Source organism: Anopheles merus, chromosome 3L, assembly GCF_017562075.2.
Source record: "Anopheles merus strain MAF chromosome 3L, AmerM5.1, whole genome shotgun sequence".
Classification (NCBI taxonomy): domain Eukaryota; kingdom Metazoa; phylum Arthropoda; class Insecta; order Diptera; family Culicidae; genus Anopheles; species Anopheles merus.
Genome location: NC_054085.1, coordinates 34587525 through 34602336, shown reverse-complemented (window position 1 = coordinate 34602336; position 14812 = coordinate 34587525). Strand labels below are relative to the sequence as shown.

Sequence of the window (14812 nt, the reverse complement as noted above, 5' to 3'; positions counted from 1 at the left end):
TTTTCAAACTGAATGTCTCCAGAGTTCATCCAGTGGGGAGGTCCAACAACAAGTAATTGAGTCTGTGTGTGTAGGAGCTGCCTACAGACATAAGATGCATGTGATCTTGCGCGAGATGCCGCGACGTCTACTCAAGGCACCTTTTTGAATACTAAACCAAATCTACGAATGTCACCCTGGATCCACCTAGTTAGCTAAGAAGGCTAAGGTTTCCAGTTGGCAGAGCTTTCTGTCTATTGTTTCGATCGGTTTAAGCCGTGTCGTGCTGCACCTTCACCTATGTCCCTGACATGATGCGTGCGTGTGGCATGATGTGACATTGTACTAACTCTACCTCATGCTATTCTTTCAGGTCGTACAGGCACAGGTGCGTTTCTGCAAACGCTTAATCTTTGACATTAGTCTTTGCGACAAAAGGGCAAACACAACCAATTTAAAGCATAGCCTGCGATCATCCAACCGTTGTTCACGCAATGTCCATGATATTCTGCACATTTCTTATGTCTTTCGATGCGTGGAACTGCGCCGTCCAACAATCACTGGTTTGGAACTTCTCACTCATTAGCCGTTTGTTTTTACTTCACACTCTGGTAGAACTTTTCCATCGCTTCCACTCTTCGGTACACCTCCCGCTGGACGAATTCTCGTATTACCAATTGGCTTTTCCTTTGAACTCGTGCGCGTTCCGTTGTTTCGTGTTAATTTTTCAATTAATATTCATCGAGAAGTTCACTTGTCGGCGGGCTAACGAACTTGATAGGCTGCAGAATGCGCGCGCCCAGATTCGGAATTTTGAAGCTGATCCGACGTAATATGACCTCCTCTCCCGTGTCTGTTCGATCCCGAACTGGAAACGGTACTTCCACGGGTATGACGACCTCCAAATGTCTGCCAGAGTGCATCCAGCAATGACGGGAGAGTGGGGCTAATATATTGACGTCCGAATGCGAAAACTATGCATAATGCCTGCTCAGAAGACTTGAAAAGGAACATAGCAACAACAAAAAATGGATCCACTCTTTCAGCGTTCCATTGAACCGTATCCAAACACACACACATGGTCAATGAAGGATGATCGTCCCGCTCCCGAGCCAGCTTGGACCAATTAATACTGAAATGCGAGAAAATTCTTTCATGCGTTCGGCTTTTGCCTATGAAACAATTAAAAAAAACGGGAGGAAAGTGGCCGAGTGGCAGCAAATGAGAATTTCCCGTTCGAAACCAATCTTGCACCCATTGTTATCGGCAATTTTATTGCCTCGTTTTTTGCCTCTCCTTCGTTTTGTTCTGAAAATTCTCATCGGAAAATTTGATCCCAAACATAGGGTGGATTCTCCAAAGAAAAGAAAAGACAGAAAGCCGATGATGCACCCATGCGTGGTCATTCGTGCGGCCAGTGTGAAGTGTAAATATTTGGAAAGTGATCAAGAACGATGCGGCCACACGTTGCAGCCAGCCGCTTGGCCGAAAACAGGGTCTGACACACAAAGGGGAGGTATTAATCTCTTTTGATTCCTTCGATATGCCTTGGTGCCGCTTGGTGGCCTCCGCTCAAATAAGGTCACTTTTGTTTACCGAGATTAATGACTTTTGAGTTGGGCGTTCTGCTTCTTTTGGGTGTGAAGAATGCACAAAGAAAGTAAAGAGCTAGCCTTCTTCAGCTAATAATAAGGGTATAAACGTTGACCCAAAAAACACTCCTTTCTCGATCCACTACTTCAAGATTACTGAGGTTGAATCCTATCATGTAATAAGAAATGTGTGCACAACAATAAACCTGCTCAATAACGTCCACACATCGAGAAAAAGAATCCATTTTCTTACTCTCGTATTGGATTCGAATTGGACACCAAAATTGAGACCTCACGCGGGAAAACAAATTATCCAATTAAGCAGATAAATCACCGTTTACTGTTAGATTATCGTCACAATTACCAACCCCGGGGGCACCCCGTGCACGTGCAAAAGCCCATGCAATAATAAGCAAAATGCGGTCCGTTTACGCCAAACAAGCTGCCAAATGTGGCTCTCTCAGTGCACTTTGGGTGCATTCACACCATAATTAGATGCTATCAACGCCGGAGCCATCAACACCCAACGGCAGGCAGCGCCGGACCCAAAATGCGACGTGCCGGTGAGGTGAGCCAAGCATGAAGCACGGGCATATCGTTCGCATAATATTGCCCCCGCTCAAGGCACAGCAAGCTAATTGCTCCACATCCGTCACATGCGAGAGCAGCAGCACCTTTCTCATTTTGGGAGGCTTCAATGTTGTGCAATAAAGCGCCAGCCCTACACACACACACACGAACGATGTTAGATCATAGGTGTCGTGCGTCTCCGGATCTGATAATGGTACCCATTTTGGTGGTGGCAAACGGAGAGGGGAACAGAGAAACCCCATCAATATCGAATCGGAAAATGTAACACGCTTGTCAAATGGGTTTTCCAAAATGGTTCAGCAGCATCCACACGGACACACACATTAATTAAGCGGAGCGTTTTTACCACTCTTCCCACCCCGAAACGAATTCAATTACGTCGCTATATTAATTAAGCAATTAACACTTTTAACCATCCCGCACGATACAAGCCCTACATTTGGTGCATGTGCATCACCTCCCCCCGGAACGCACCTGGCCGCATCTGCGCAACGGAGGATTTGAGATTGCTTAAAAAAAAAGGCGCTTCGCAAACGCGTCAATGCACGCAAGATACTAAACCGTAAATGGCAATGCAACCGATACGGTTTGCATCTTTGCAGCACCCGATGCACCCGACGGGTTGCCGCAACGGAACGACCCCTCGGTTCGCTGTGCAATGGGCGTTGAAATGCGCACACAATGAGCGCGCGCTTTCGTTGTGTGCGGAGCGGGACGTCGCGGGACGGACAGTGAGAAGAAGCATAGCATAACAACAAACAAAGCATAAACTAACATCAGGCTCGAGCAGACAAGCAGAAGCAGGGGCTGCAATCATCTTCTCCGCTGCATCCCAAAAGGAGATGCATTTTATTTTTCCACGCAGCGCGACGCATTATGCGCAGACCGTGCGTGCTGCGCGTACGTACATCTTCCAGCAGCATACACTGCGAGTTGTTTTACGTTTCAATTGCTGATGTTTTTCTCCCCCCCTCTCTTCAAAAGACAACGTCATCAACGGCGGGCTGTTTAACAGTTCGATTTGTGCCTGCACAAACGCATTTGCTGTGTATTCCCTCCTTTTTCCACCGCCCGCTGGCTCTTGCTGCCTCACCATCAACCGATGCTGCAAAGGAGGGAATGCAGGCAGTTTGTTCTAATCTGCAGCTTTCCATCGCGCCGCAGCGGGGTCTTCAAGAAGCATAATTACTTACAGTTGCATTTTTTGTGTTTCCCAAGCGCCTGTTCTCTCCGCTCCCCCCAGCGGGTGATTTAAAAAAGCGGGACAGCGTTGTTCTGCGCCGCTAGAGTGCAGATGCGCGCGAGATTACAATCAAACGTCACCAATATGTGTTTGCGTACGGGTGCGCATTGTGTTACACAGTGGCCCACAGTCCCACACGGGCTAATCAACCGCGCGCAGTGCGATGTGTGCGCCTGTCCACTTGACGATGAAGACATTCAGCAATTGCCTAGTTGATTGTTTGCATATATTGCAAGCGCGCGCGCTCCCAACGGAGAGAGGAGAGGTCGATGCACCCGATGCAATTGATGGTACCGAGCGACTAGCGTCTTGTAAATTGCATTTATTTCATCACCGAGCGACCGTTCATGATAATTGATGTTAGTTGGAAGCGGCAAGCTAAAGCATGCAGACATGCTGATGGAGATATGCGTTCTTAATGGATTTATTATAACCTATAAGATGGCTGTTAGACCCCTTTCTAATAGTGAAGGAAGTGTTTAGGCATGTCTTAACACCAATGAAATGATGTATTTGCGATTCAATACGACTCAATTCTAACGCACCACCTAAGCAATGAGCCAATAGTGTCATGATACAACCCGCGACATACAACGCCTGAGATCGTGGGTTCAAATCCGTTCAGCATCAAACTCACAAACAACAAATTCTCACATCTAGCATCGAAAAAAAGTGTTTTATAACGTTTTCAAAAAAAAAATCATAGCTACAATCATTTGATTAATAACGATATGAATGGGTAAAAGAATGCTTCATTTGAATCACACTCCCCACATGCTGTGCACATATCTGATACAAACGATCTCGGAGTAATGCTATTTTAATAGCACAACATAAACGAAACATTCTCAAACACAATGTTTTTTTTTACCCTCTTCTACCCTTTTCATGTAAAATCTCTTTCTGGGGATCTGCCAGTCGACATCTAATTTGTGCCAAACAGTGGACTGCCACAGTGCACTGTCATTTCCGGTGCCGTGGACATAGAGAGAAAGAGCGGCCTCACCATGCACCGTAGCGTTGAAATTTTGTCATTTTCCCATAAAGCATGACTTTCACCCTACTCCCGGCCACACAAAAAGCCAATGCAACAACCAAACTGTACGGCAAAACGGTGGTTCCGCTTCTACCTTGTTTTTATCCCAAAACCCGCTCCCCACCATTTTTGGTGCATTCTCGTTTGTTATGCAAACAATGACGAGACAAGACCCCCGGGCGCCGATCGCGCGGAAACACCCGTGGGTTCCATAAAACACAAGGGGGAAGCAGAAAGTGAACATGCACACAAAAAACAACAACAATAACGAGAGCCCACAGACCGAGAGAGGCAACACACACAAAACGCCTCATTTACCGTCCCTGATGGGATTCGAACTGATGCTGCACGGAATTTAGATCAATTAATCATGCGCCCTGTCACACGCTTCTAATAGTCCCATGCCGAGCCCGTGCCTTTTTAGTTGAGTTTAAACTGCATGGCAAACAGTTCCCTACTGGCCTTTAAGCTATTTAACGGCAGGATAATGAGGATCTGGTTGGCTGTTTGCAGAAGAGATCTGCCGAAGAGAACTGGCACGACCGGTCGGGATCAATATTCCTTCTGGGCATTCGATTGTTTGTTTGAACAGATTGTATTCAGTATTTTTAATTGAGGGTATTGAAGTTGTTATTCGCCAAAAAAAAAGACAACCTAGCGAACGGGAAATTCCCTCGAGCTGTTGTAACTATACTTCTTGCGTCCTGTGGTGGATTTACCCGCTTCGCTATTGGTTTGCTGATTCACACCGGTTTACAAAGCGAACAAATAAACACAACGAATCTTCCCCACCGATCACCAGGAACTCCAAAAACGCATCACGGAAAACAGAGCGCTTCTGGTGGAGTGCGTATGTGCGTGAACAAGACAATAAAACCCCACACAGCCGAGGGCCGAGTGCATAGAAGCGTAACATTTTAAGTGGAGTTTTGCGTACCGTTTTCCCCGTTCGTAAGTGCGCGGACAGGGGCCTGGGGCGTTCAAGCGAAGGTATTCCAGGGGCTCTAGCTTCCTGTGCAGTACCACCGACGCATGTACCACCATAAACGCACATTTAGCATCCGGATGCAGTGGAGAAATTTGACTGCAATATCTGGCCCCAGTCCCAGCCCAGGGACTACTTCCCCGTCCCGGGTCTGAGTCGATGAACACAATGGATCAAGCTAGATTTTTTAGAGAATATAATAAACACAAACCCATTTACTCCGCTCGCTAGTTGGAGAGGTGTTTTCCAACAAAAGCCCACTCAACAAAGGGAATAAGGGAGCTCTCAACCGTGGCGTGAACACCTCTCCCTGCACACATCCCAGAACGAGATCCACCCATCAGGCGCAATAAAACTGTCGGATTTTCGGGCTTCGAGGCATTAAAACTCCGGTACCGCACACTGCTGTGGAGTCTCTCCCGAATGAGTCAGCTCTGCCGGGATCGGTACACCGTGAAGCAATCGGGGAGATATAGGCGCCCCTGCTCGTCTTCTAACTATGGCCTCTCGCCAGTCACAGTGAGCGAGTTTGCGCGGGCGTGGACCGACATTGAGTTTCGGGCAGGTTGCACACATCTCGAAGGCTGCGCGCTAATGCGGGAATGCTTCCTCTACCAGCCGCTGGGAAAGCGCTTCTATCCATCCATCCATCAAGGCGCTATCTCATGCGCAACGTGCTGCCACGCGATGCCTTGGCGCTGCTAAGAGGCACTGCTAGGTTGCTATCGATTGGCGACTCTTCCCTGTTTCTGCCAACGACGAAACAGAACGAAACGAGACGAAGATGCACACTCATCCAGAGATATGATCAATAATTTCTTCTTTTTTGTATGTTATGCCTATTTTAGCGTTGTTGAGTAAAAAATCTACTTCGTCAGGAATTATTAAGCTTTATTAGAGCTTCTCCAGGGTGAGGCACACCCCTCTTTGGCTTACTGACACCGAAAGAAGATCCCAAACTAGGTGGCAAACCCAAAAAGAGGGTTACAAAATGCGGCCACCCCGCAGACACCTAGAGTTCTTCGTTCATCGTAGCTCCGAAACCACCAAACCCATCAGTAAACCTGCCACGACGACCACGTGCGACAACGCAGCAGTCGTACGGCAGCGATGGCACCGAGACAGATGGCACAGAGAAAGACGACGCCGCGCACATTATGGCAGATTATGCCTTCCTGTCTTTTTTAATTTGCTTCCGCCAGATCGCGATCGCGCCCAAAGACTGAACTGACAGACACCAGTCTACCAGTCGCCGGCCCGGGTCGTGTGCTCATTTGCAAACACGCGCAAGAAGAGGAGGACCTAGAGGGCAGAATGGTCATATTAATTTCTCGTACGAAATTATCCCTTCCTCTTCCCAAGACGACACGAACGACGCCAGTTTGGGGGTTCTTCCTCTACTCCGTGCAACATATGCACCGGGCCTCGTGACCAGAGCTGCCGGCCTGTAATCAGTTCGATGAAGAGGGAACAAACGGTCCCGATCTCGTGGGCTCCGTCCGTGTGGTGAGTTATTTAACTTCCCCTGCGTACGTCCACATTGTCGCCAGGCTGTGCTCCACATTTAACAACGGTTTATCGGTAGCTATCTCTTGGACGGTTTGCAGTTCGCTGACTTCTGAAGTGGCTGGCGATTGCTGCGCGTAAGGCGATCGCCCTACTCCTTTGGGGAAGTTTCGTCCCTACCGAAGAGAGTGGTTGGTTTTCTGTTTGGGTCGTCCCCGAATGATTGACAGTAATAACTGCGGGTTATTGTTTTCTTTGCGCTCTACCACTCACTAACTCGTGCCCGTACGCCTCAAAAACAATAACGTCCAACAGGCAAAATGACGTGAAAATAAGCACACTGCGATCGCGTAGATCGTGATGAGCGGAATTTCTTGCGGAGAATAGCGCACACGCGGGGAGAAATTTCGCTCGAGGATAGAAAGAACTTTCTACCAACTGAGTCGTGTCGTATTCTGCGTGAAAAGGAAGCCAGATGTCCCAGATGGCACGGCGGAGAAAGGAGGTTCTTTCTCCAGTGTTATTTTCAGCTTGCCGGTACTTGCCGTCACCAATTGCTCCCATCTGGTATTGGGATATGCAACAAAACTGTTATTTTTGGATCAATTTGAACAATACCGGTGCGACCCTTCGACCTCTTCGATAAACATGCAGCGCCGATGCCACAAAGCGACTCGTTTGTACACTAAATTGATTGCTTGTGTACATCCACACTTGAATTAATGTCCATTTTACTGTCTTCAAACTCCAAACATGGAATAGAGATAGAAGAAGACAACCCACAATAGCAACAAAGCGACTATAGTTCTTACCTTTCTCTCGTTTCCCTTTGGTCGCCGTCGCGTCTTCGACTAGAACCCCGTACGCATTCCATCCTCCTTTCAATGAGACTGAAAGGCAAGCCCGTGTGTGTCCACTTTGCAGTCAAGCTAATCGATCAATTCTTGATGACTTTTCCGGTTTCATCCATTCCCTGTGCCGATCTCCCCTGTCCTTCATTGAACGTCTTCTATTTGCCTTTCCTGTTTAATTTCACATTATATATTTGCTGTTGTTGTTTTTTCCCCATCCCCGGATGGCTTTTTCCTGCGATTCTGAAAGCCATTCGATGGCTCCCCTTTTTTCGGGGCGCTCGTACACTTTCAAATGCGCTGCTTGATGCGGGGTGTGGCGGATGTTCCAATGCTTCTTCCATACCGCGAGCCGAGCGTCAGCGCAAAAGCAAAAGCCTCGCCTAAAAGCCCGCGACGGGGGCTCCCTGTTCTGGTCGTCGTGGCCGGACGATGACAGCAAACGCTTCGTACGTGACCGCGGCTCTAGAACGGATGTTTCGGTGCCTTCACGCTTGACGGATCGTCGCGGTGACTTGAGGTGCGTGACGGAATTTTTGTTGGATTGTGTTGGATAAGCAACCCTCCAGTGTTTGTGTGGATTTTGTTCCAGGAGTTGCAGGCAGCGTTCACATTTGCCGGAATTATTCGCAAAAGATTTCCTTGTTGTGTACGCTTACTGCGCGGTCAATTTGCTGGTTGCACACCCTCATACCGATGTCAGATAGGGTGATCAGCGATGCAGAAACTCGTAAATGCAGCACCGCTCAACCCCATAAAACAATCTCGAAACGATATTACGGTAATGCAGCAGTTCTGCAGCACTTCAGGCACGTCGATAATAGTATCAATAAACGTACACATTGCGCTCTCTTCCACCAACTCCGCACAGCGTTCCGATCCCCCCCACAACGCCGTCGGCAACGGTAGTCCACACGGTTATCGACATCCCATCAATCCGTGCCTTACCGGTGTAGCGATGGAATGAAATGTCCAAAAGAAGGGAATTAAAATTCATTACCCACTTGATTTATAAAAGCCTTGTAATACGATAGGCTCACTCGGCTTTACGACCAACCGACCAACGATCAAGCTTCGGTGGCTGCATGGTCCGCTGCACCGAACAGCCCCCATCCCCCGAGTACATATCATTAAAAACACGTTTCTTTCCATCGATTTCTTAATCCATCGGCCACGGGGATGCATCCGATTTAGTTGAATCCGAAACATTCTCGGGCTCGTTCTGAGACACCTGCCCGTTGTTGGAAGCATTTTTGGTCTACGGTCAAAATGTAAATATCCATCCAGCGGCGGATGAATAATGCAGCCACACATAGCTTGCTACACAATGGGGAGGCAAACGAAATTCCAGCGCTCAGCCCTACGCCACTGGGGACGACGTCCGTCAGATCAGCTCAGGACGTACAGCAACATTCCATTCCGAGGCAGTTTAGGAACGCAATGCAAACACGTCCAAATATTGAAAATAGTTGAGCAGCGGTTTTAACCGTTGCGATCGTTTGTCCCACGAACAAACGTCCAAAGACGAAAAGGAAAGTGAACCCAGCAGAACGTTAGGTGGTCTCTCGCTGTACGTCTCCGGCGCAGCATGATTCACCTGTTCTGAAACGATCGTCAGTCAGTTGTGAAATGGAGTTGTGTTGAAACTGCTAGCAGTGCACCATCACAACGCAACGGAGAGTCGTCGTGATGCACGCGTGCGAGTTGCTCGTTCATTCCCCATCCCAAGCAGAGCTGTGGAGGAAGCACGCAGAAAGCAAACCTAAAACCTAAAATGGTAAATCTAAATTCTAGACCCCGGGGCGGAAAATTATACTTGCTAATTATAATGCTAAACTCGAGTGAAGAAATGATGCCATCACCATGCACGACTGAACCGCGGAAGGGAAGCGCGCGTGTGTACAGGAGGCGAAGGGAAGAATTTTCCGCTCGGCACTCGGCGTCGTGGATCAGTGCGTTTTCAGACCATAAAAAGACCTGCCGATGAAGACCTGCTCCGGGGTACACAGATTGGTTGGCGAGGGAGAGCCCTCTATCCCTCTCTTCTTTGTGCTGCGGCACCTCTCATGTATGTCGAGGGTTTTGTTTCAAGACCTCCCAAATCTTGACCTATCTTGCCACGCTACAGTTGGAGTTCTGAAGACTCAAAGACAGGAACCTTCAATGCCTTACAGCCTCAAATAGAATTAACAACAGCGCTCACAGATCAATCATGGATTCGACATTGGAAGACACCTTGCGCGCAAACACACTCCTAAACCCCAAAATAGGTGTCTATTGTTTCATAACTGCCCTTCAGATAGCTGTTTTCCTCATCCATGTGTAGACAAATAAACAAACAAACGGCTTAACAATCAACGGTAATCAACCGGAGGGCAATAAAAACCTCTTTCCAGGGTTACCGTTCAAGTCATTCCGTCGTCACGAAGAGGAACGGAACGAAGCAGATTTTGGACAGGTAAAGTGAGACCCTCCGAACGATCATCGTCTTACGGCAGCGCACAATTTAAATGATGGAAAATGCGCAACGCAGCTGGAAGCGCACTGAGATTACAATAATGATGCAACGTCGGGGCCCGTTAATTAGGGTTTCATTCCACGTCATCCACGGCATGCCTTCGGTGAGTTGTAACACTTCACAGCAACATACACACAAACACTGCGTGTCTTGCATCCTTTCCGCGAGTGGCATGTCGTCGTCAACCGTCCGTCAACAAGCTGATAATGTGTCAAATGCGTATGGTTATGTCTCACTTGGAGCGACGGCATTGTGACGGCGACACCTCACACCACGTGGGGCAGGACATTCCCACTAATTAGCTACCATTTAAATGCGTTTGGTAACTGGCTGGCGTGATACTCTGCATTTCGATGGCGGCGATTTTGAGAAAATCGCGTAAATAGCAGTTCGTTTGGTTTGTGCCTTGACGTGACCATGTAAGGCATGTTTTCGATACGGCAACTAAACTAGATCACTTGACTTTGAGACATGTCATAGGAGCCATTGTCCTTGTATGATGCAAGTGATCAGGTGACCAATTCCAATGAAATCTTCAAAACTTACTTGAATGGACATTTCCACACTCGACGGCTTCTATTTCAGGTTCTCGCGTAGCGGCAGCACAAAAACAAACCAAGACTAAATTACAGCTTCAAAATCTAGACACTAAGAGGATGACATTTATGACACCTTTAAAAACACTCGAAATAGCTCAAATTTTCTTTAAAGATATCGACACCACATTGGCCAATGTCTCGAGATTATGCCACAGGGCTTGTGATGGAATGCTTTCTGGAATGCGTCCCTCTTTAAGGGAATCGCTCCAAACATCCAAACAACCGCAAGACCTTTGGGAAGAATGTCGTTGAGCAACGAGGGGCTTCAAAGGCTACGACCACATCTTCTGCCAATTGCCCAGCAACGACGGGGCTGCTCCCCTTCCTCTCCCCCCCCCCATTAAAAAGTGCCCCAAGACTAGGTCACTCGAACTTCTGTGGGAAACAAGCTCCAATCGTTTCTAGCGCCCGGCAACTACCACCTCCACGCGTAGCCAGAGGTCACAGAGGAAGACCTAAAACACACCTCGTCAATGGTCAAACCATCAGCGCCCAACGATGTGCCAAAGTGTGAAGTCGATCACGGGTGGATCCGCAACAAACCCTCTCCCCCCTTTCCAACAATCGGACGGAAATAGTCGACGGATGGACGGCAAAGGTCATTACGTGTCGGAGGCTCGGAAGCAGGGGCCGCACATGGGAATGGATCGAGAGGATGGAGCCTGCAACCCTTGATGTGTCAATCGGTCAGCTTGCTGATTGGACCCGTCGAATCGATTGGGCCTGGGCGGCCATTGACTTCAGAGCTTCAGTGTGTGGTCCACAAGCTCTCCGCGATCGTGTTTTCAGATAAAGGTATGGAGACGGAGCCTTTATACGCCGGAGCGATGATAAATTGATTTCAACGCCGTAAGGCTTTCTTTTCCTTCAGCACAATGACGGCGGCAATCAACAACAAAAAGCGATCGTCCTTCCATAATTTATAATGTGTGAAAATCAACAAATCGTGACCACCGCTTCTTGACGTGCGTTTTCCTTTGGTCGCTGCCAAAATTAATCAAATTATGCAATTCAATGGGCAGTCTACCACGCAACAGTCTACCATCACCTTCAAAAGAGATATTTTTCGGTTAATCATAAATTTGGACGCTCACCAGTTCTGTCATTATAACGGTGGAATACAGTCAGACAGTTTGGGACGTTTAGAAGACGCGCTAAACATTTAAACATCTCGCGAGCGGGATGAATTCCACACCATCGGTTATGAATCGCGTCGGCTTCAAGATGTGCCGTGATTTATGATACTCATAAAACCTCCGTATAGAAACCACAAGACACGACAACCATTAAACCATATGCCTAGACTATGATCTCTCTCCTGGTCCTGGTCGAGAACCTAGTCCAAGGAAAATCGGGCGGCAAAAGTGCACCGCACATTGAGGAACGCGCTCAATTGACAGAAACGTCGCATCATTCAAACACACTTCGTTCTCATTTTTTATTCATATTCTGTGCACTTCTATTCCCATAGACCACGGCTCCATTATGACATTTCACTGTTTTGTTTGATCCATCGCTTATGGCGGAAGTGAATGCGGTGCTGTCGGAAAGAAAACCCATTTCGGACGGCGCAAGATTTACACTCCCCGAAGCCGAACCTTTTTAGCCTTTCGCGGCTCAAAAATAGACCATTTACTGTACTCAACAATCAGCACTCCAGACCCTAACGTGAATGACAGCACTGTTCGTCTTGTTGTCCACAGAAAAATAAGACCCATTTAAAGAAAAACCGTTCCCAATCCTTAGAATGATGATAAAAACAAACAAAAAACACAGCACACACGCATCAACGCCCTAACGCAAATGAAGAGCAAATGCTCCATATTTGTACTTACCTAAATCACTGTCACAGAGCACCATCTTGCGGCTTGTGCTGCTTTTGTTGTGGGAGCTCTTTGGACCTTTTGCTTTCTATTCCGACAAGTTCCGACTTTTCCACAGATACACACACAGACAGGTTCAGAGAATTCGCAAAAGATGACACACCACGTCGGCGGCGGTGAGTAATCTCGGGGCACGAATTATGTCTTCAACAAATGCTCGATGTCACACTCTCTACGATGCACCTATTCGCATGCACAGCACACACTTTGCAAAGAACCAGGGCATGCAAGAACTCAAAACGCAAACAAAACCAAAAAAGGTAAACACATTCACACACACACACGCAGAGACGCAGAGAGGAAGGTCCTCCTCGTACTCGACGAAACTCCAGAGCAAAGAGCTCGCGTAAGAGTTACCTCCAGGAGCTGGCGGATGATTCACTCCGCGTTCGGTGTGCTCGTCCGTGGGTGCCCTTTGCCAGTTCGGCCTCGAAATCAGAGCAACAGCAATCGCTGCAACTGCACTTTTGCAACCATTCGGCCCCCCAAAAGTAGTAAGCGTCAGGCCCATAAGCGGGTGGGGTTCCGTGTTCCGTGGAGCTGCTCTTGCTGCTCTAGGCTGAATGTGACACCCACCGACGATTTGTAGATGATGAGGCAATCGTTTCGTGTGTACTTCACCGCTCACTGTTCAACTACTGCCTAAGGCAAAAGATTCTAGTTGATCTTTCTGACTGGAGCATCAGAACACGCTACCCAAGATGTTCCTGCGCTTTAGCAAATCGTACGATCTCGATGGTACGTGACTGGTGCAAGTTTTCGTCGCAATTTGCCCACACTCGCACGGGTGCGCTAGTACTCCATGCATCTTGAGAAGTCCTCGGCGAGGGGAGCTCTGTAAAGAAAGAAAAGAAAATGCCGAATTAAAGATTAGCATCAAAACGTATTGTAACAACCCTCTTTGGGTTGTTGATTTAATGTTTCCATTGATGATTCCATTGAAACGAGCTAACTTCTCACCACAATTTTCCCCTTTTTTCTTGCCGGTCCAAAATCGAGCCAATTGACTTACGCTCAAGCATTGAATCGAAATGCCAATGTCACACAAAGCAACAGCAAAAAATGTCCCTAAATGCAGCCGACGTCACCAAAAAATTGGTTACAAAGCACCGAAGAGAACACTCACACTCAAGCACACACAAATCTTTGCTGAAAGGGCAGAAAGGGATCGAGTAAGGCGAGACCTCGGGCGGGACTTGTCCCGTATCAATGCTGTTTCCTTCTGGTCATGAGCTTTCAACCGAAACGACCCAATAGGAGACGGTTTTTTTTAGGAAATGTTGGACGTTCTTGTTGCAGATATTTGCGCCCATACAGCACTAACCCGAAAGCAAAAGAAAGAGAGGAAAAAAACACAAATGTTTAAAAACCATCGACCACCGAAAATGCCACTTCGGCATTCAAAAAAAAAAAAAAACTCCCCGCACCACCACTTGGAAACTGATCGTATCGGTCTCGTTGATGCAGATGGGACTAAACTAAACAGCCAACACAAAAAAAAACCCAGAGAGAAAAAACAGAACCACTTGAACATGAATTCAACACCCGAACCCCGACAAAAAAAATCTGTATATTAAGCGGTGCCTATGCGTCGGAAACGGTCGAGAAATGCACTCGATGAACGATCGCGAGCGGGCGCGCATAGCACAATGTAATCCAATCCATCCCATATGCGCCGCCGCTGCTGCTGCTGCTGCTGCTGTGCGACGCCGCGCATACAACCGGGGTGCGAGTGTCGGAAAAAAACCGTTCAATCGAACCTTAAGTGCTCCGATTTATGGATCACTGAACTGAAGCACAGGCACAGGCGCATTGCTGAAGGCTTCGTGTGTTTGCTATTCGGCAATGCATAAAACCGTGCAAGACAATGCTGACTTTACTCTTTCTATTTCTTTGACTGCGGGTTTAAAGGACCTTTGCTGACACTTTCACAAAAGGAAAGAAGGTTTTCTTTCGTCTTCTTCTTCAAACAATCGTTAAGCTGGGAAATAATGTATAAGAAAATACATTTCTTTGTATTTATTTAAAT

At 47.6% G+C, this 14812-nt stretch overlaps 1 protein-coding gene across 6 annotated transcripts in view; it reads right to left on the bottom strand.

Annotated features, from left to right (window-relative positions):
• Positions 1 to 14812, bottom strand: part of LOC121598392 — a 54119-nt gene that overhangs the window by 35282 nt on the left and 4025 nt on the right. For all 6 annotated transcript variants that reach the window (XM_041925169.1, XM_041925171.1, XM_041925172.1 and 3 more), the window contains exon 3: positions 12736 to 13618. In XM_041925169.1, coding sequence (XP_041781103.1) covers positions 12736 to 12760 — 25 coding nt within the window. In that variant the 5' untranslated portion in view covers positions 12761 to 13618. The remainder of the gene's footprint in view (positions 1 to 12735; positions 13619 to 14812) is intronic.